General features: G+C 33.6%; 1 protein-coding gene across 2 annotated transcripts in view; it reads left to right on the top strand.

Annotated features, from left to right (window-relative positions):
* ZNF804A (zinc finger protein 804A) overlaps positions 1-23,925 on the top strand; it is a 528,903-nt gene that overhangs the window by 408,773 nt on the left and 96,205 nt on the right. For both annotated transcript variants that reach the window (XM_074215547.1, XM_074215548.1), the window contains exon 2: positions 9,554-9,697. In XM_074215547.1, the coding sequence (XP_074071648.1) occupies positions 9,554-9,697 (144 nt within the window). The remainder of the gene's footprint in view (positions 1-9,553; positions 9,698-23,925) is intronic.

Below are 23,925 nucleotides of genomic sequence, written 5' to 3'. Positions count from 1 at the left end.
GTTGTGGCCAAATTCCAGAACTATCAGATAAAAGAGAAAATCCTGCAAGCAGCCAGAAAGAAACAATTTAAATATCAAGGAGCCACTGAAAGGATCACTCAGGATCTGGCTGCATCAACATTAAGGGATGGAAGGGCTTGGAACGAGATATTTCAAAGAGCAAGGCAGCTGGGAATGTAGCCAAGAATCTACTTTCCTGCAAAGCTGAGCCTTCTATTCCAGGGAAAAAGATGGACATTTAATGAAATGGAGGAATTCTAAAAATTTCTGATGGAAAGAACAGAGCTAAAGAGAAAATTTGGACATCAAAAAGGAGGTTCAAGAGACACATGAAAAGGTTAAAAAGGGGGGGGGGGGGCAGTAATCGGAAAAATCCAGTAAGCTATCCAGTAAGTGGAAACTGGCTATATCCCAGCATGGGGAAAAAGATTCTCATACATCTTGAGAATTTTAGCTCTAACAGAGAGAATATACCTAGCCAGAAATGATGGACATTTTTGACCTATCTATGAGACTGCTATATAAAGAGATGTAACTGGCTTTAAACCCACTTGGGAGAAAGACTAATAACTCTCAGGAATTTTGACTCAATTCAATAGAATATACTGAACTAGAAGGGACAGACACTCAGAATTTTCTATAACTTAGATAGAATGATCTAAAAATCACTACCTCCTTAAAAAGGGGGACAGGAAAGAGATAGGAGGAGGGAGGGGATTGAATGGGATAAATCTCATTACACTAAGAGGTACAAAAAACCTATGGTAATAGAGGGGATGAAGGCAGCAGACAAGAAACATCTGAATCTTCTTCTCATCAGACTTGGCTTAAAGTCAACCTACACATACTCAGTTAACTTATAAAACATCTAACCTTTGACATATTAAAAGGGGAAAGGGGGAGGGGGGATGAAGAAAGGGAAGGGGACGGGGGAAGGGAAAATAACAAAAGGAAGGGAAAGGAAAAGGGAAAAAGGGAAAGGGGAAAGAAAGGGGAGGGTGTAATATAGGAGAGCAAACACACTGAAGGGGGTGGTATTCTGAAACAAAATACTTGGGAATATGGATAAAGGGGGGAAAAGGGGAAAATACAAACAGAGGGAAGATAGCACAGAGGGCAATAAAGAATTAGTAATCATAACTTTGAATGTGAATGAGATGAACTCTCCTTTAAAACATAATCAAATAGCAGAGTGGATTAAAAACCAGAATCCTACAATATGCTGCTTATAAGAAACTCATTTGAAGCAGAAAGATATATATATAGAGAGAGAGAGAGAGAGTAAAGGTAAAAGGTTGGAGTAAAATATGTTTTGCTTCAGCTGAAGTAAAAAAAGCAGGGGTAGCAATCTTATCTCAGACAAAGTAGCAGCAAAAATAGATAGTGTTGAAAGAGATAAGGAAAGAAACTTTATCCTCCTAAAAGGTACCATAGACAATAAAGTCATTTCAATATTGAATATATATGCACCCAGTGGGACAGCACCCAAATTCTTAGAGGAGAAGCTGAAAGAACTACAGGAAGACATAGATAGCAAAACTCTACTAGTGGGAGACCTCAACATCCTGCTCTCAGATCTAGATAAATCGAATGATAAAATAAACAAGAAAGAAATTAAGGAGGTAAATAGATTGTTAGAAAAATCACATATGGTAGACTTATGGAGGAAACTGAATGGGGATAGAAAGGAATATACATTTTTCTCTGCAGTACATGGAACTTATACAAAAAATTGATCATAGACTAGGACATAAAAACCTAATAATCAACTGCAGAAAAGCAAAAATAGTGAATACATCTTTCCCAGATCACAATGCAATAAAAGTCATATGCAATATTGGGCCAAGAAGATATAGACCCAGAACAAATTGGAAACTGAATAACCTCATTTTAAAAAAAATGAGTGGACTAAATAACAAATTATAGAAAGAATTAACCATTTTACCCTAGATAATGAAAATAATGAAACTACATACCAAAACCTATGGGATTACTTCAAAGCAAATCTCAGGGGATATATTATAGCTCTAAATGCTTACGTGAATAAATTGGAGAAAGAGGAAATCAATGAACTAAACATGAAACTAAAAAAAATAGAGAAAGAACAAATCAGAAATCCCCAATACCAAATTAGAAATTCTAAAAATTAATTAAGGAAATTGAAACTAAAAAAACTATTGAATTAATAAATAAAACCAAAAATTGGTCTTATGAAAAAACCAATCAAATTGATAAACCTCTGTTCAATTTGATTAAATAAAAGAAAGAAGAAAACCATATTGCTACTATCATAAATGAAAAAGGTGAACTCACCACAAATGAGGAGGAAATTAAAGTAATAACTTGAAATTATTTTGCCCAACTCTATGGCAATAAATTTAATAATCTAAGTGAAATGGATGAATATTTACAAAAATATAAGTTGCCCAGGTTAAATGAAGAAGAGATTAAATACCTAAGCAAACTTATCTCTGAAAACGAAATTCAAAAAAGCAATCATTGAACTCCCTAACAAAAATCTCCAGGACCTGATGGATTCACAAGTGAATTCTACCAAACATTTAAGGAACAATTGGTTCTAATTCTATATAAATTCTTTGGAAAAATAGGGAAAGATGGAACTCTGCATAACTCTTTCTATGAAACCAATATGGTGCTGTTACCTTAAACAGGAAGAGTATAAACAGAGAAACAAAATTATAGACCTATTTCCCTGATGAGTATATACATGCAAATATCTTAAATAAAATCTTAGCAAAATGATTAAAACAAGTTATCACTAGGATAATATATTATGATCATGTAGGATTTATGCCAGGAATGCAGAATTGGTTCAATATTAGGAAAACTGTTAGTATACTCAATTATATCAACAACAAACCTATCAGAAATCATATGATCATATCAATAGATGCTGAAAAAGCTTTTGACAAAATACAGCATCTATTCCTATTAAAAACACTAGAGAGTACAGGAATAATTGGACTGTTCCTTAAAATAATTAGCAGTTTGGTTCTGAAACCATCAACAAGCATTATATTCAATGGGGAGAGTCTAGAGGCATTCCCAACAACATCAGGGGTGAAACAAGGGTGCCCATTATCACAAATACTGTTTAATATTGTATTAGAAATGTTAGCATCAGCAATTAGAGAAGAAAAAGAAATTGAAGGAATTAGAATTGTGAAGGAAGAGACAAAACTCTCACTTTTGGCAGATGACATGATGGTCTACCTGAAGAATCTCAAGAAATCATCATAAAACTACTGGAAACAATTAGCAATTTTAGCAAAGTTGCAGGTTATAAAATAAACCCTCATGAATCCTCAAGTTTTCTATATATATCTACCAAGATACAGCAGGAAGAGCTAGAAAGAGAAATCCCATTCAAAGTAACCTCAGACAATATAAAATACTTGGGAGTCTATTTGCCAAGACAGACTCAGAATCTTTTTGAAAATAATTATAAAACACTTCTCACACAAATTAAATCAGATCTAAATAACTGGGTAAATATCAACTGCTCTTGGATAGGTAGAGCTAATATAATAAAAATGACAATTTTACCAAAACTAAACTATCTGTTTAGTGCCCTACCAATCAAAATTCCAAAAAATCATTTAATGAGTTAGAAAAAAATCGTAGGTAAATTCATGTGGAGAAATAAAAAGTCAAGAATTACCAGGAGCTTAATGAAAAACATGCAAAAGAAGGTGGCTTAGCCCTACCTGATCTAAAATTATTTTATAAAGTGTCAATCATCGAAACAGTTTGGCAATGGCTAAGAAATAGAGTGGTGGACCAGTGGAATAGACTAGGTGTACAAGCAGGAGATGATTATAGTAATCTGCTGTTTGATAAACCCAAAGAGTCCAGCCATTGGGATAAAAACTCCCTCTTTGATAAAAACTGCTGGGATAATTGGAAGTTCATTTGGAAGAAACTTAGATTAGGCCATCACCTCACACCCTTTACCAAGATAAGATCCAAATGATTAGAGGAGTTAGACATAAAAACCAATACTATAAGCAAATTAGAAGATCAAGGACTAGTTTACCTGTCAGATCTATGGAACGGGGAGCACTTTATGACTAAGGAAGAGTTGGAGAATACCACCAACGAATTAGATGATTTCAATTATATTAAATTAAAAAGCTTTTGCACAGATAAAACCACTGTACCAAGATCGAAAAAAATGAAGTAAATTTGGAAACAATCTTTACAACTAATGATTCTGACAAATGACTCATTTCTCAGATATACAGAGAACTGAGTCATATTTTTAAAACAAAAAGCCATTTCCCAATCGACAAATGGTCAAAGGATATGCAAATGCAATTTACAGATGAGGAGATCAATGCAATTCATAGCCATATGAAAAAAATGCTCTAAATCATTAATTATTAGAGAAATGCTAATTAAAGCTTCTATGACATACCACCTCTCACCTCTCTGATTGGCCAATATGACCAGAAAGGATAATGATAATTGTTTGAAGGGTTGTGGGAAATCTGGGACACTCTTACACTGTTGGTGGAGCTGTGAACTCATCCAACCTTTCTGGAAAGCTATTTGGAACTACATGTGCATACCCTTTGACCCAGCAATACCACTACTGGGTCTATATCCTGAAGAGATGATGAAAAAGGGTAAAAACATTAATTGTACAAAAATATTTATAGCAGCCCTGCTTGTGGTGGCAAAGAATTGGAAATCAAGTAAATGTCCTTCAATTGGGGAATGGCTTAGCAATCTGTGGCATATGTATGTCATGGAACACTATTGTTCTATTAAAAACCAGGAGGGATGGGATTTCAGGGAAGCCTGGAGAGATTTGCATGAACTGATGCTGAGTGAGATGAGCAGAACCAGAAAAACACAGTACATCCTAACAGCAACATGGGAGGGATGATCAACCTTGAAGGACTTGCTCATTCCATCAGTGCAACAATGGGGAGCAATTTTGGGCTGTCTGCAAAGGAGAGTGCCATCTGTATCCAGATAAGCAGCTGTTGAGTTTGAACAAAGTTCAAGGACCATTCCCTTTAATTTATAAAAACACAGATATCTTATTGTCTGATCTTGTTACCTCTTAGACTTCTTGTCTCTTCTCTAAGGATATGACTTCTTTCTCCTCACACCCAATTTGGATCAAGGTACAACATGGAAACAAAGTAGAGACTGACAGATTGCTTTCCGTGGGGGGGGGGTTGGGGAGGGAAGTAAGATTGTAGGGAAAATTGTAAACCTCAAATAATATCTTTAATAAATATTAATTTAAATAATGTTAATCTTAACAGATTGAAAGGTTGTTTTTCTAATGCTAAAGTTCACGCCCTCATGTTAACTTTAACATACTGAAAAGTTGTTTTTCTAATGCTGTAGTTCAAGCCCTGTTTCCTATCTCTTTGCTCTCAGTGATATCTATTTGTCATTCAGTTTTAGTTTTCAGAAAAAAAAATATGGATAGTAGAAAAAAATTTAAGTTTACTACATTAAGAACAGCTGGCATAAAGGACTCTCAATTCTTAAGATCTGTGATAAACTCCCATGTAGAAATAACATACACAGTGTTCAAACTTAGAGAACTCATGATAAAGCAGTAAAAGCAATTGAAAATCCTCTTATTGTAGCTCTCAAGATATTTTCCTTATGTCTGGCATAATTTTCAATTTTTGTGTGTTTTTATAGATCATTTAATCTGTCTTTTGGCTTTTCTTTCGTGCAATGATTTAAAAATATGTATCTTGATTTAGTGAACTGCTCATCTCAAAAACCCTGTTCTAGTGACCATTAGATCAGTGAAGAATGCAGATAATAATGAAATGAATGGATTAAGTATAAGAGAATTAGTGGGAAGTTTCTAATATAAATAGAGTCACTAGGTACTGGTTCAGGCAATGAAATATAAGAATGAATCATCAAACAACACAAGGTTTGACTGAAGGATGTCTTTTATCAAAAAGACCCTTGTCCTGAGAGCAACATGGAGGCTTATATTAGAACTAAAAAGTCATATCATTCTTCGGTTCCTGTGATCAGGAAAAAAGTACACAATTTAAAGACCAAGGATTAAGTCAACCACTACACTAACATTTAGAGAATTTTACTTGGGTCAACCAGTCAAGATGAGAGAGGCTAGACTTAAGAGTAAAAGAATATGGATCTTCTCTTTATAATGAAGAGTAAAGAGTATTGAGGAGTTTGATATAGTTTATGGAAATGATGTAGAAATATAGACATTTGAGAAAGAGTCCTATGTATGTCACTAAGAGCACTATGCTATTAACCTGACAAAGTCAATTCTCTATGCCTCAGATTTTCCTTCTGGAATCTGAGGGAATTGTACTAGATTTTTTCCCCTTAATTTTATATCACTATATCTATTCAGTGCATGTAGTTATTTCATCTCCATCATCTTTTTATAAAAGTAATTTTCTGTTTTAATATGATAATATATTTTTATTCCCAATCTCATGATCATCTTCAAATTATTAAAACATATATATTATATATATATATTTGTTTTAGCAATTAATCATGACAATTATTCAGCATCTTAGACCTTTGTATTATATTTAAATCAAAGTATATCATCATTCTATAATTTAATCAGTTATTTATTTCATAAAAATAAAATGCTGGGAAAAGCCACTGCACATTTTAGCTCTTAATTGAAAATTTCTCTCTTCCCCTCTAAATCATTTCTATAGACATGGAATTGGTCCAAAAGCCAGTCTCTCTTCTCTATTCTACCATCACAAATCTCTGAGATTAAGGAACAGTGGTTGTGAACAAAGAAGGCTTAAAACCTTGATATTCTTATAAGAGAAATAAGTTAAATAAGAACATATTCTATTTAGTCATCTAGTTGAAAGATGAAAAAATAGTGTAGTAGAATGTTTATATATATATATATACATACATATATGTATGTATATATATATATATATATATATATATATATATATATATGTCAATGAGAACATAGATAAAATGTAATCCAGGAAAAACAAATAATTTACCCTACAAATTGCCCAATTTTACTTATAAATTTCTTTCCTCTCCTCTTTCTCAGTCTGGAGAAATTCAATCAAAACCAAGGGTATCATACAAGAAAATTAATACCTAGAAAAGGGGGAAAATCAATTGCTCATCTTTTGTCCACTCAAAAATGAAGTAAAACTTTTTTCATGCCTTACCTATAGCCTGAAAAAATCTCTTGAGCTAAGTAAAATATTTCTACATATCATTCCAATTAAGTATCAAATATTGGGTGTCTTGAAACACTAAGATAGAGTAATTAATTAGTTTCCTTTTGCTTCTCTTTTCCCCAATATTTTGTTTGTTTTGCTTTGAGCTACTATAATGATAGTCTAAGAGAAGTGTGTGGGCATTTCAGCCAGGAAGAATGAAACACTATTTCTTTTTAGTAAGATCCAGTTTTACCAAACAAAAATAACCATGTGATAAATTTAAGGATCTAGAAATTTGGGGAGAGGAGGAGGCAATTAATTATTGCAGAAAACAAATTGGAAGGAGTATAGTTGGCAGAGAATCAGTTGAACAGCAGTTTTAGCCTATGAATATAAAACTACTTAGTACTCATGCTTTCAAAATTGAATAGAGTTTTATCACTACTCTACACACTTGAGGCATGAAATCTTTTCATTGCATTTTCTCCATTAAAACTGCCTTTTCCATAATTAAATCATTTAAAACAGTTTCTATAATTATCTAACACATGGCATTATCTGTTTGAATAATTTTTGTCCTTTCAACAAATTTATTATGGATATTTTTGAAAGGATGAAGGAACAGTAAATGAACATTAATCAGATTAGGTATATTGATTTCATGGATAATAAATATGGAATCTCATTTTGAATATTTTTTGTTCTTTAATACGTCCTAAAAATATTTTGCAAAAGCAGCAAGAAGATATCTTAAAGAAATCATAGATTCAAAGAGAAATGAACCATAATGAGTAAGAATTCCATAGTTTAAATGACAGTTGGGGCACTCAATTAGCATAGACTTAATTAGAGTTTGAATATGTGTGAATAATTAATAAGTTCATTGAAGCTGGGTAAAAGTCTTAGTCACTCATTAAGTGACATGAAATGACAACCAATACTGTGAGATGCTATTTTAATTTTTGAAATTATTGCAGTTTTTAGAATGTCATCTCCCATTATTAATTATATATTTAGATGTGGGGGTAAGACATGTGTGAGGGCATTAAAATGTGATCTTGAAAGATAAAAAAATACAAATAAAGGAAAACATTAAGCAGGAGAAATGATTATTTGAGTGGTAGGTAGGAATAGAGAAGTTAAAGTAGGAGAAATTTAAAGAGCAAGATCAAGCAATAAGATATTTTTTTTTTCTGGAGAATTTTGCTATAGAGCAATTAGAATTTACTCTAAAGAGAAGGAATTGAACTAATTACTTTTCAACCTTCTTGGTTACCTTGGTGTGTTCTTTTTCATTTCAAGTATCTCTTCAGCAACCCAAAACAACGTTAGTTTTATTTTTTTCTTTATCAGGAAAGAATTCTATTATCACTAAGTTTTAGTTAAAACAAAACCTATTTTTAAGCAAATAAATGTTCATTATTTTAACTAGTTGTTATGGCAAAATTCTGACACAGCCTTAGTCTCTTCTCATTTTGGTGTTTTGTTTTTGTTTTTAACTTTTTAGTTTGGAGACATAACAATATATAAAATATTTTCATTTTTCACCCCAGGGGCTATATAAGTTTGGCATTGCCAAAGCAACAGTAGGCAGGACTCAAAATTCAATAAATCTATGTTCTTTTAAGGGATGAACTAATTGTTTAATCAAATATAATGGACAGATGATGGTATAAATGTCCAAATGACCCTTGACAGAAAAAAAATATTTCTTCACCCAGGTCTAGAATATTTGCTTTTTTTATAAGGCATCATAGAGATTTGATTCTAAATGACTACCTTTGTCCAAGTGAAGCACAGTTGAGAGATTTCTTGCATGATTCAGGATTGAAAATACCTAGACTTCAAGAAAATTCGGTTCTTTATTATATCAATACAGATCTATTCAAAGATCTCTAGGGCACATTTAAGTTGTTAGGATTTGAAAGTGGAAACTTCTGCCTATTGAAGCCAGAAATGTACACAGCTGAATGGGCTCAGCAGTCTTCACAGTTCTCTCTGTTTAAAGGAGAGTTGTCTCAATTGAGTATTTCTGTTCCTTTCTCTTTTAAAATGATTTTCATGTTTCTACTTTTCCATTGTTTTCATGTTGACCTTTAGTCTTCTTTACTCAGGTAGGCAAGAAGTATTTATAAGCACTTCTTTTGAGAAGGGGAAAGAAAAGAAACACACACACACACACACACACACACACACACACAAACACACGCATACATATAATTTCACATGGGTGCTTTACATTTAATTTTTTACCCATTAAATGTGATTAAAACATTGAACTCAAGGTCCATTTGAATCCAGTCAAAATCTGAAAGAGATCTAAAGTGTTTTCCCCTTTGTGCAATCTTTTTCTCCAGGATTATGCTGAGAAGGAGAACACAATAGCAAAGGCTCTAGAAGATCTAAAGGCCAACTTCTACTGTGAACTCTGTGACAAACAGTATTACAAACATCAGGAGTTTGACAATCATATTAATTCATATGACCATGCTCACAAGCAGGTAAGTAATAGATATGAGAGACTAAAATAAATATTCTAAATATATTTTCAAAATTTTGTTAATAGCTTTTTCATTTTGGCTATACATCTAGTACACACTACACACACACACAAACACACACACATTAACAAAGAGAGGTTGACTTTTGTCCCTCATTATCAAAGAAGACTAAAATGACATCACTATGTTAGAGACAAGTTACAATTTGTCTGATTATGGCTGATCAGACTTAATATAATCTCAAAATGTTCTACCACAGATCAGGCACAAATAGTCCATTTGATCAGCTACAGTGGATGCTCTAAAACTTCTGCTCCTCCTGGTTCCTTTGAGCTTCTTCATTTTGTCTTCACTCATAGCATACAGTATCCCACAGTATACTCTCTGAAGAGAGCCTGCCATGCTGGGAGGTCTTGTGTCAGTATCACCCAAACTGCAAATCAAAGTTCTTAAGAGAGATTTTTCAAAGTGTCCTTGTCTTACTTTTTCTGACCCCTGGTGAGTGCTTGTCCTATGTTAGTTCTCTATAAAATAGTATTTTTGGCAAGTGTATATTTGACCTTCAAATGTGATCATTCCATTAGAGTTGCACTGTCTGGAGAATTGTTTGAATGCTTGACAGTTTAGTTTGAGAAAGGACCTCAGTGTCTGGTATCTTCTCCTGCCAGATGAATCTTCTGAATCTTCCTAAAACAGCTTAAATGGAAATGATTCACCTGGTGTGGTAGATTGTCTGTGTTCTACAGGCATACAACAGTGAGTTCTGTAGACCTTCAATTTGATAATCTAATACTCTTCTCCCCCATACTTTCTTTTGGAACCTCCTAAGTCCTGAGCCAGCTTTTGCAATATGAGTGTCAATCTCATTATTAATGTGTATCTACTTGGAAAGTACACAAGGTAAGTGATCAATACTTTGTTGTATCTCCACTTCAGAGGCTGCATTGAGTGCAGTTATCTGCAAACAGAAGATCATGCACAACACTCCCTCTATTTTCATCTTGGCTTGAAGCCTTTTTTAAATTAAATAATTTACCATCAGTGACATAGTTGACCTTGATGCTGTACTCATCCTCAGTGTAGGCATTTGATAATATGACTGAAGCCATCATGCTAAAAAGAATGGGAACAAGGACATAGGCTTATTTCATATCATTGTGCCTGGGAAATCATGAGAGCACTTTCCAATATCCAGGACCTGCACAATCACACCATTATGAAATTAATGTTCAATTCTGATGAACTTCTTCAGGTAACTGAATTTTAATATAATTTTTCATAAGCCTTCATGACTGATGATAACAAATGCCTCAGTCAAATCTACAAACATTGTATACAGATCTCTCTTCTGCTCATGGACTTTTTCCTGAAGCTGTCTGGCAGCAGATATCATATTGATTGTTCCTTCATCATTTCTGAAACCACACTGGCCTTCCAGTACATAAACATCATCCAGGTGAAGGATGAGTCTATGAAGGTGAACTATGTCAATAATATTGCCAGCAATGACTAAGAAACATCCCTGTGATTGTCACAGGCCAATTTGTTCCCCTTGAGAGCTGGACAATGAAGGTGTCCTTGAACTCCTAGGAGTAAGCTCCTCTTGACAATTAGCCTTTATATGAGCAATGGATTCCCCACCTTGTAATCTCAGCTGGAATCAGCACAAGGTGCTTACCACAGGAAAGGCTACTGATGGCAGTCAATACCTCTTCTTTAGTTAGAACATCAGATAGGGATGGACTGACCCCAACTTCAGATAAACAGTCAGTGGCTTATTCATTGACTGAAGACAGTCTGTTAAGAAAGCTATGAAAGTATTAAGCCCATCTCTCTATGATCATGTCCCTATCATTAATCAATGTGGCAACATAAGCATTGAGTTGTTAAGATAAAACATATGTCCGTGTCCCATAAATATCCTTCACAGCGATATAAACACACTTAGGGGTATTACTATTATATGAAGTTGAATTGTACCTGCCTTCTTACTTAGCCAAGAATCCTACATCTCTCTAAGCTTCATTTCTACTTTCCTTTTGATATTAAATGCTGCTTTCTTAGAAATGAATGAAGTATCCTGTGGAGTCCTCATTTTTCAGTGGGCATCTTCTGTATTTCCCCATCATTTTCATAAAATCAGTTTTGATGTTTCAAGTGTTCAGATCAAGATGAGCAAATGTGGTACTGTATACCAAACTTCTGAAAACTCCCTCCTCCTTTTGCAATCCATTGTTGCTGACTGTGTGTTGGCTCAACTTCCCCTCCAATTTAGCAGAAAACTATTTCTGCTCAGAGTCACATTCTAATCTCTTGACATTAATTCTTATGTAAGTCATTTTGAATTGGAGTCACTGCTTTGGTCCAATGTGAATATTTAGTTTGGAGACAATGAATCTGTCATCTCTTCAGCACTGTGCACCAAACATTGCCTTTTTCACTCTTATCAAGTCTGCCTTTTCTTTTTATAAGCCCAGTCTATTATATGTTAATGTTTGCTTTAAAGGTGTATCCAAGAAGTTTTAAAGCATTTAGATAAGCAGAAGACAGCATTGGTTATGAGAAGGTCATGAGATACATGTCTTCAGTAGTAATGACCAGTTGCTATTTCCAATTCCATTCCTCCTAAAGACTCCCTGCCTTATCTCGTAGTCTGAGTCTACTAAATCTTACCCTGACCTTGCATCATAAGTGTGTCTTATTTTGATGCACCGATGAGAAGGGTCTCCAGGTTTTCATAACATTTTTCTTTGACCTCATCAGAATTCATCATAGTGGTGCATAGGCACTGATGATGATGGCATGGTATTTTCCCATAAGTGGCAATTTCACTGTCATGAACCTGTCGTTTACTCATTTTGGTAGACAAATAAGTTTGTTGGCTAGATTACTTTTGATTGCAAACCTTACTCCAGCTTCAAGGCATACCACTTCACTGTAGTCACTCCAGAAACACATATGTTCAGCTCTGATTTCAGTAAGCTGATCTTCATTTATCAGCCATGTTTCACTTCCATCTACTATTTGGATATGATACATGTTCAATTAAGGATGGGTTCCTCATCTTCAGTCACAATCAGACCAGGATTGGGTAAGCAAACTTTTCTAGTCCCTTCCTCATACCAGGTAAGCAGTACCATATTTAAAAGGGCTGCTCAGAAATACAGGGGATTTTTGAATGCTACTGCTGTTTCCAGTGAAACCTGGTCTGCCTGTGAATAGAATTGTTACTAAAGTTCCCAGTGTATCCACACTTGCAGCTTTGTCACTTGCCTTTCACTAGAGGACTTTGAAATAGGAATGGTAAAATGGTATGGATGATGTCTTGATCTGGGTATGAATTAATATCCTCTTCCACTACTATTTCTGCTACTGCTGCTGCTGCTGCTGCTCCTCCTCTTCTTCCTCTTACTCCCTCCTCCTCCTCCTTCTCCTCCTCCTTCTACTACTACTACTACTACTACTACTACTACTACTACTACTACTACTAGCACTACTACTAAAATTATTATTACTACTACTACTTTGAGTACTACTACTGCTACTACTACTACTACTTTGACTACTTCTACTACCACTACTACTACCAGTCCTTCAAATAATGAAGACCAAATAATCAAATGATTGAAAGCATGAATTGTATAATAATGTTTATTATAGTGAGGGGTATACTGTGCAAGACATCCTTCTGACTTGCGTTTACCAGATTTATTCCATCCCGGGGCTTGATTTTTAAGGTACAGGACTATTGGAGATAGTCTGAGTCCTGCAGGAGTATTTTGGCCTTTGATGGTTTCAAATCTTCTTGTATCAGTGAGGCATCATGACACATCAGCAATGCCAAGCAAAACACTAGTCTATACTATGTGATGATATTATACAGCAACTTTGCTTATCCTAACCTATATCTTGATGGGCTAATTGTCAATATGATCTTTCCTCTTAGACCTTCCACCTTTAATTGTGATGGTCTGAAGTACAAAGCTATCTGATCTATATGAAAAGTGAGGCAGAGGTAGATGAAGCCATTGTCTTCACTCTCTCTCTCTCTTTGTGTATCATCATAGTCCAGTGTCAAGACAGAGTCAGGATAACTAGTGATGGTTTTAGATGCAGTGAATGACCTTGGAGTCTTATATATCTAACCAAACTCTTAGTGTTCAGTACCTGCTTCATACAGTTGGAAACACATTGTTCTCATCTGTCTATTTCAACAATGGAAATTATATGCTTGGGTAGGTCCTACCCTAACCCATCAAGGGTTTTGAGACCCTCTCAGTTACCCTCCATCTGAGTTAACCAGCTGTGGCCACAGTACCTGTTACAGCTTTTTGGAGCCACATGTAGGTGAAAGCAATTCTGAAAAAAATACCAGAGGTACTAGTTTCCCTTAAGCAAACCCTACATCCCAGACACAGACATACAAATACATATATGTACACAAACATACATGAATATATATATAAAAATATCTATTTTATTCTTTGATAACAAATTTTAAGAAATATTTTGAAAACAAAAAATTTTTCTCCAATATTTTATTTGTTTTTCCAATTATGTGAAACAGTTGTTTTTTCAGTAATCATATTTTGCAAGGTTTTGAGATTCATATTTTTCTCCCTTCCTCCCTTGACAGAAAGCAATCTAATAATAGACTGAATATACATGCATAGCCATGATAAACATAGATCCATAATTATCATGTTGTGAAAGAAGAATCAAATCAAAACAGGAAAAACATTAGAGAAAAAAATTATATTTTATGTAACTTTTAAAAATTGAGCAAGCTTTGGTCTGCATTTAAACTCTATAGTTCCTTCTCTGGATATGGATGGTATTTTCCATTAAAAGTCTTTTTAGAATTGTCTTTGATTATTATACTGCTGAAATGAACAAGTCCATCATAGTCTATTATCCAATGTTGCTGTTATTGTGTACAATGTTTTTCTGGTTCTACTTACTTCATTCAGAACCAGTTCATCCAAGTCTTTCCAGATTATTTTGAAATCCTGTCTATTGTGATTTCTTATAGAATAGTGTTCCATCACATTCAAATGCCAAGATTTGGAAAACAAGAAAATTTCAATCTGGGATGATGTTTTGAGGATTTTTGCCAATAGCCATTTAAAAAGTAATGGAAGGTGAGGCAGCTAGGTGGGGCAGTGGATAGAGCACCAGCCCTAGAGTCAGGAGTACCTGAGTTCAAATCCAGCCTCAGACACTAAATAATTACCTAGATGTGTGGCCTTGGGCAAGCTACTTAACCCCAATTGCTTTGCAAAAACCTTTAAATAAAAAAAGGAAGGTAAAGGCTGAAAGAATAGCTGACTAAAAAGAATTCAATATTTTTTCTGGTATGCAAATACATATGAGCAGTTATATTCTGAAATATTTTATCATAAAAGGTGAGGATAATACATTTTCATGATTCCAGTCATTTTTACAATTAGTTTATTTACAATTAGTTTTTTCACATGAAAGGTTTTGATAATGGCTTTTATTGAAAATACCATATATTACTATTTAAGAATGAAATAAAAAATATCTTAGAATTGTAAGGAACACCCAAAATTCTTTAGTTTTTTGTCAAATATAAATGTTATTTAGAACATTGTAATATCAATTTCCTTATCATTTGTAAAGCATATTATTTTAGTTACAATGCTAAATGATGACATGCCCTAAATTATACTTCAAAACAATGTTTGTGATTGGTAAAAAAAAACTGATTATCAGTTATATTATTACATACACTTACTGATTTGATTTCAAAATTAATTGTAATTATAAACTTTGAAATTATAGTTTCCCTTGTTTATTGTGTATGTGTAACTCTTTTCTCTAATTTCCCCAAATTTTCCAATCAAACATAGATTCCAGTGCCAGAACATTTCAGAAATCCACTGCTTTCTTTCCATCCACCTATTATACTACTTCAAATCCACATTACCTGACCTATATTACAATAGTCTTTTAATTAGTCTCTTGTCCATTAGTCTCTCTCAGCTCCAGTTCAACCCTCCATAGAGCTGTAAAAATAACTCTAAAGCATAGATCTTGTTCATGTCACTTCTTTATTCAATAATTTCTAATGCCTTCTTATCTCTAGCAATGACTAAATTTTTTTTTTCCATTTAGGACCCTTCACAACCTAACACTAACTTTTTTGTTGTTATTCAGTCATTTTTCAGTCATTTCTCATTGTGACCTTATTTGGAGTTTTCTTGGCAAGATATTGGAATGCTTTAATATTTCCTTTTCTGGATCATTTTACAGATAAAGAAACTGAAATAAATGGGGTTAAGGGATTTTCCCAGAGTCACATAACTGGTTTCTGCAGTTGGATTTGAACTCATGAAAATGAGTCTTCCTGATTCACAGTCCCATGCTCTTTCCACTGCACCATCTAACTGGTTGATCAGATCTAAAATAATCATCTAACCAAAAGTTAACAATAATCAAAGAGGGAAGTACTTACTCTAAGGAGCATATATTTTTCTAAAGTCTATCACAATAAATTAATATCAACGTCAAAAAATTGTTGTATATGGCACAAATGCTACCTATTTTTGCTTATAAGTTACTGTTTAATTATGGTTTGAACATTCTAAATATAATATGCTTAACTAACCAGGAACATTATACCTGGTAAAACAATGAGAATAGTCAATTATTCTAAAATTTAGTCAGATGGTTTGGTAACTTATAAATCTAGTGTTACTGTAGAAATTTCTTGACTTAAGATTTCATAGAAAGTTAAAGACTGGTAAAAGATGAAGCCTCTCATGGAATCACTCAATATCTCCTCAGTCTTTCTTTTGAACAACAAACATTTAATGAGTACATTCTTTTAGATATTCCTATGAGGAGAATTTCCTTGGATCCAATAGAGAAATGTGAAATTTATTGACGTTATTCTTTCTTGATTACAAAAAATAAATCACATGGAAGTTTTCTCAAAGCATTTTATTATTCAGTTATTCTTTAGTTATTATTTAAAATGATCTGTGCTTTACACATTCCTTATTTACCCTGTGTCCTATCTCCAAATATAGATCCATTTACTCCAAATAATGGAATATTTTAATGTGCATAAAGTGCACAAATTATTCTATCAATATTTAAATTACTTCTAATTATAGTTTATTTAAAAGCCTACAGAGAGCTACTATCTTATTCACAAAAATATCCTATTAGAGACAAATAAATTGCACTTTAGTTGTAGACTATTTTTAAGTCACATGTGCCCTAGTACTTAATTTGTGATAAAAATGCCGTTAGGAAATAATATGCAAGTAAGAATTGAAACTTTGACATATTTACCAGTAAGAGAAAAGTGGCATTGAAAGCATAATTAGATTTTCATTCTACTTCTTTTCTTCAAAAATAATGAACATCTATCTTGAATGTTTATAGATGATTGATTTAGCAATTCTTAATGAAATATCTTCTTTGTTTTAGATAAATCATAGATATTTTATGTTGGTGATAAGGCATTATGTTTCATTACTAATATACCATATTTTATCTTAGTAGTATTAATATTTGGGGAAATCCTAAATTCAAATGATTATAAATTTCTTAAGTGTTTCTCTAGCATGTATGCATTATTGAAATTGGCCCAAATTCTATCATCATAAAATGTTGCCCCTTACAAATAGGTAGTGAGTTCTTCACAACCAGGAAATAAAAAGTTTACTCTCAAATCACATTATCAGTTTACTTTCAAACTGATTCTTTTTCCTCTGGAGTAAAGCATTAGTGAATCCATTCACCTGGCAACTTAAAGGCAATTCAGAGTTATTTTCCCTGCAAGAAATTTGTCACACTGATGGTATCTTGCAATATTTGGACATATGAGAAAATGAAAAAGGAAATGATTGCCTTATTGCAGCTGCTCCACAAAATTCTTGATTTTTTTCCTTCTCAAAAAGTTTTGATGTGACCGAAATACCTCCCATAGAGCATTAAATGACTTTCATCCAAAAGTTCAGGATTCAGTGCATTGTCCTATTTTGTTCTGCCAAAGAGGAGGTGAAAATCATGTCTATTTTTCTTTAGAATCAAGCATATCTGGGGACTAACATACAGAAATGGAGTGATTTTACAGAAAAGTTTGAAAATAGCTTAAGGTCTATGGTTAACAATCTAAATAAATAGATCAGACTTGGAAATTGGAGTTTCTATTTTCCCAAGAAATTTTCATTCAAATGTTGAAATAAGAGAAACCTGAAAAACATAAAAGCAGTTTTACATAAGATCAAGTCTCTCTTGATGCTATGCTGTTACTGACAGCTTTACAAATTCTGCTAAGATATTTTTCACTAGATATTTAGTGCTTATACCTTTGTAAATTCTTTAGTGAATAAGTTGTTTCATTTCTTGTAAACTAGTGACTTCTTTGTCTTTATTGATGTTTTTAAATCACAGATGATGTACAATATGACCAATCCCTTCATTTTTCCATAAATAAAAAAAATCTCACTGATTCAAAATAGAAAGGGTATTTGAGAACCCTGGTATCCATTGATTTATAGCTTCCTTAATGAAAATGTTTGCTTAATTTTGCCTGCCTCTATTAGCCAATATAAAGCAAATTTAGAGATGTAATTAGGAAGAACTTTCCTAAAAGGTTGTTATTTCTATGGAATAGAAAGTTTAGAAAACACATCAGCTCTATAGATAGAGAGACAGAAAAATTTATATTTATACATAGATATAAAATAGATATATAAACATAGATTTAGAGAGATTATATAGACATATTTATATAGACATGTCTATATATTCCTTCTATATCTATATATCAATACACAGACTTGAGGGTAGCTAGATATGGGCTGAAATCCTTCCTCTGTCAATGAGAATGATAGAGCATCTCCCACACAAGGTTGTTGTGAGGTTAAAGGTAAAATGACACCCAAAGTGCTTTTCTGGGAAGGTTTCTTCACCCAAAAAACACAATTTCATATCGATAACATCAGAATATAAAAGGTATCTTCCTAAAGAGAATGAGATTACCATGTAAGGAAGAAGAAGACATTTGGATAATACTTTCCTATTTCTAAAAGTAAATTCCTTCTAATGTTGTGAATAATCTTGTGAAGTAGATAGTAAAAAGATTTTTTTTTCCATTTTACACATAATGAACTAAAGTCAAAAATTTGAGGGAGTAGATTTTCTTATCTTATAGATGACAACCATAGCAACAAAAAGCTCAATTAGATTCTAAGAAAACAGACTCTTTATTGTATTTATTGACAAAGGAGAAAAAGGAATAACCAAACCAACCAATAAATGATGCATGATATATAAATGGGTTTTTATAAGACTTTTAAATGCCGAATAATTGAATCTTATAGTCCAGATTTTGATAGTGTTTCAAAATAATATGAGACTTTGTTAAAAATATAAGGCAGCAGAATTAACACACTGCTTATCTTCTTCCTGTGAAATTAATTCCCAACTCATGTTTTATATGAGAACAAATCATTATCAGATTTCCTGTTAAGGCTGAAGAAAGTGATTTTTCCTTCTTTAAATTCCTTAATGTATTTTATCTGAACAAATTCCTTTATACTTAGGATTTATACATGAAAAGAAATGCTGCATGCATCCAATCCAATTCCTTCATTTTACAATTGATGAAAATGAGACCCACAAATTTAAAATATTTGCCCCAAATCAAACAGACAGTAAGCATCAGAAGTAGAATTTAATCCTAGAGCTTCTGACTCCAGAACCAGGACTTTCTTAATAAATTATATCAGTTATATATGCATATTTCCTCCTTTAATTTTAATTTAATAAACAATTATTAAGCTTCTACAATATGTCAGAAAACTCCTAAAGTATTTTTCCTACCATTTCTATCTTCAACTTCCCAGAATGCAGCAGAGTGTCTTCAACAAAATAATGATTATTTAAATGAAATGGAGGAGGGGCAGCTAAGTGGCGCAGTAGATAGAGTACTGGCCCTGGAGTGAGGAGGAACTGAATTCAAATCTGAACTCAGACATTTAATAATTACCTAGCTGCATGACCTTGGGCAAGTCACTTAACCCCATCGACTTGCAAAAAAAACTAAATGGAATGGAGGGAAATAGAGATGGGGGAGAAACTTTTCTATTGCTTGAATCACGATGGAGATGAAAACTAGATCTTTTCCCAGAGTTCAGATTTCCAGTGTAACTTCCATCTTTTTAAGCAGGATTGCTTTTTGTCTAAATCAGACAAAGAAATCAGTCAGTTTCTCTTTTCAAACTTAATTATCATCATGTTTCAAAAATCTATATTTTTTGAAAATTATATGACCTGACCATGGGATATTTTGATAGTCAATGTGGGATAATGAATGCATGTTTGGATTTTGAATCAGAAAAACTAGGCTTGAATGCTATCTTATAAACATGACACTGGGCAGGCATAATGTCTTCAACAAAATAAGGAATAATTATTTAAATGAAATGGAGGAGGTCAGCAAGGTGGCAGAGTGGATAGAGCACTGACTCTCTCAACATTAGGGTTTTTTTTTTGTTTGTTTCTTTGTTTCTTTTGTTTTATATTGTTTCATTTTTACATGGAAGAAGGAGGCAAGATGGCAGAGAAAAGCAAAAACTTCCTTGAGTTCTCCCTTTTCCTTTAGAAACAATTTTAAATCAAGCCTCAAAATGAACCCATAAAATAATAAAAAAATTTTTCAATTTAAGATAACTTAGAAGGACTTCAAGAAGGGTCTGTCTCACTTAGGTAAAAGGCAGACTGTGTTCAAAAACTAGCATTACAATCTGCTGCAGCACATCTCCGCAACCAGGGACCCTAATTTCTGGCTCAGCAGGCCAGCTGTGAGGTGTCCAACCCCAGTGTGGGGGGAAAATTGCTAGTCCATGTACCCTTGAGCAACAGGTGTGAGTAGGCTGGCCTCCAGTCCACTCGGCAAGCCACAAGTACCCAAGCCCTGGAACAGAAAGTCAGGGACCCAGGAAGCATGGGAGATACTCCTCTACCCCAGGAGGAAAAATGAAAAAAATGAGCAAAAAACAAAAAAAAACAAAAAACAAATAAAGCCCTGACCACAGAAAACTGCTGTGGCAACAGGGAAGGTCAAAACACAAGCATAGAAAAGAATAAAATTGTCAAAATGTCTATATGTTAAGTCTCAAAGGGAAATATGGATTTTTCTGAAGCCCCAAAGACTTCTTGAAATTAAACAAAAGATTGGAAAAATAAAGTAAGTGGTATATGAGCTTACTGCCTCAGTAGTGCAGGGACTCTCCTCACAGTTCCAGGGCAGGAAAGAGTGCCCTGGAAGGATTATATAAAGAAAGCAGTGGCAGAGCACTGGCAAAAATGTCGTAATAACCTCTCATAAGAACTGGGAAAAATTGAAAACTTGTGGAGCTAGAAGTATTTCTGAAACAATTACAAAACAATTACAAAACAATTACAAAAACAATTACAAAAACCCTTAAAAGTTGGGACAGTGTGGGGCAGCTAGGTGGCACAGTGGATAGAGTACTAGCTCTAGAGTCAGAGGACCTGAGTTCAAATTCATCCTCAGACTCTTAATAATTGCCTAGCTGTGTGAGCTTGGGCAAGTCACTTAACCTCATTGCCATAAATATTTTTTTTTAAAGAATCAATAGACTACCTGAAAAACAATTCTTAAAAAAAGTTGGGACTGTGTATCCTCCACCCTGGAAATAGAACTCCTCCTTAATGAAGAGTCAAAATCAAGCCATAGATAGGGAAATGAACAAGCAACATTAAGGCAAAAGATCTTGAATTAAAACCAAGAATCAACTACCCAACAAAATTGACCATACACTTTCATGGAGAAAAGATGGATATTCAATGACTTAATAGATTTGCAACCCTTCCCGAGGAAAGGACCAAGAACTCAACAGAAAATTTGATCTCCAAATACTATACTTAAGTGAAATATAAAAAGGGTAAGTGAAAAGGCAAATTAAACAGAACTTAATGATGTTGCACTGCTTATATTCCTACTGGGGAAAATGATATCAATAACTCATGTGAGTTTTATCATTTTAGGGTAGTTAGAAAGAGAATATGGACAAGTTTCAGATCAGAAGGAATAATGTATTTAAAAAATGTTTTTGCAATGGAGTGCAAAAGAGGGGAGTTAAAGGGGTGAGTCTTATTTTCGTTGAATTGGCTTAGAATAAAATACACAATTGAGTATAAAAATCTATCCTCATCTTAGAGGGGAAAAGGAGAAATGGCTGGGATAAAGGGGTGAGGTTATAGAAAGGAAGGGAAGATTGTGGGAGGGGGTAGTCAGATGCAAAACACCTTTGAGAAGGGACAGGATGAAAGGAGAGAGAGAATAGAATATAGGCAATGAAACAGGATGGAGGGAAATACAGTTAGCAATTGTAACTATAGGAAAAAATATTGAAACATTTCTCTGACAAAGACCTCATTTCTCAAACATAGAGAACTGAGTCAAATTCATAAAAAATAAGAGCCATTCACCAAAAAATACTCAAGAAGTATGCACAGTTTTCAGATGAGATTATCAACGCAAACCATTTAAATCATTTTTTAAAAATATTCTAACTCACTATTGATAGTAGAATTCAGATTGGGACAGTTTTGAGGTACTACCTTATACCTATTGAATTTGCTAATAGGACAAAAGGAGAAAATGACAAATGTTGGAAGGAATGTAGAGAATTTGAGACATTGATGCACTCTTGAAGGAGTTACGAAATGATTCAACAATTCTGAGGAGCAGTTTGAAACTATGCCCAAAGGATTATAAAATCATGTCTACCCTTTAGTCTAGTGGTGCTACTGCTATGTCTACATAACAGGAGAGATGAAATATGGGAAGAAAAGAACCTATATGTGTAGGAATATTTACAGCAGTTCCTTTCTGGTGGCAGAGAACTGGAGATTGAGTTTGAGGAAGGGCTAAACAAAGTGTGTTATGTTATTAAGAAGAAATACTGGGGCAGCTAGGTGGTGTAGTGGATAGAGCACCAAACTTGGAGTCAGGAGTACCTGGGTTCAAATCCAGTCTCAGACACTTAATAATTACCTAGCTGTGTGGCCTTGGACAAGCCACTTATCCCCATTTGCCTTGCAAAAACCTAAAAAAAAAGAATAAATACTATAGAAATGTACTAGATAAACCCAGACACCAGCTTCTGGGACAAGAATTCAAATTGTGACAAAAACTGCAGAGGAAACTAGAAAATACTATGGCAGAATCTAGGCCTAGACCAATATCTCACACCCTTTACTAATAAAGATGGGTATATACTTTAGACATAAAGAATATTAACATAAGAATATTAACATAAACAAATTAGGAGAACAATGCTCAGCTTGCCTATAAGAGCAATAGAAAAAGGAAGGAAGACATTATGATGAAAGAAGATGTAGAGAACATTATACAATGAAAATAAACAATATTGATTTCATTAATTTGAAAAGTTTTTACACAAAAGTGATGAAACCAAGATTATAAAACGTGTTTTACAGCCAGAGTTTCTAATAAAGACCCTATTACTAAAATATATAGAGAACTCAATCAAATTTATAAGACTACAAATTATCCCCTAAAGGATGATTAAAGGACATAAAAAGTCAGTTTTCATGTGAATCAATTAAAGCTATCTATAGTCATGTGGAAAAATAATGAATAATTCATTATTAGAGAAATACAAAATGAAGCAACTCTGAATATCACATCACACCTATCAGACTGACTAATATCATAAGAAAAAATGATAAATGCTAACTGTCTTGTAAAATTGACACACTATTGCATTGTTGCTGGAGTTCTGTACAGCTCCAACTGTTCTAGAGAGCAGTTTGGAACTATGTTCAAAGGACTATAAATCTGTGCAAACCCTTTGATCTAGCAACATCACTACCAGGTCTGTGTTCCAAAGATATCATTAAAAAGGGAAAGGCACCTATTTGTACAAAAATAGTTCTAGAAGATCTTTTCATGGTGGAAAAGAATTGGGAATTGTGGGGTTCTCTATCAGTTGGGGAATTGTTGAACAAGTTTTGATATAATAATATAATGGAATACTATTATTCTGTAAGAAATGATGAGCAGTTGGATTTCAGAAAAACCTGGAAAGACTTACATGAACTAATGCTGAGTAAAGTGCACAGAACAAGTAGAACATGGTACATAGCAGAGGAACACTGTTTGATGATCAATCATCATGCAATTAGCTCTTCTC

The sequence above is a fragment of the Macrotis lagotis genome, chromosome 1, assembly GCF_037893015.1.
Source record: "Macrotis lagotis isolate mMagLag1 chromosome 1, bilby.v1.9.chrom.fasta, whole genome shotgun sequence".
Lineage (NCBI taxonomy): Eukaryota > Metazoa > Chordata > Mammalia > Peramelemorphia > Peramelidae > Macrotis > Macrotis lagotis.
This window is presented reverse-complemented; position numbering and strand designations above follow the sequence as displayed.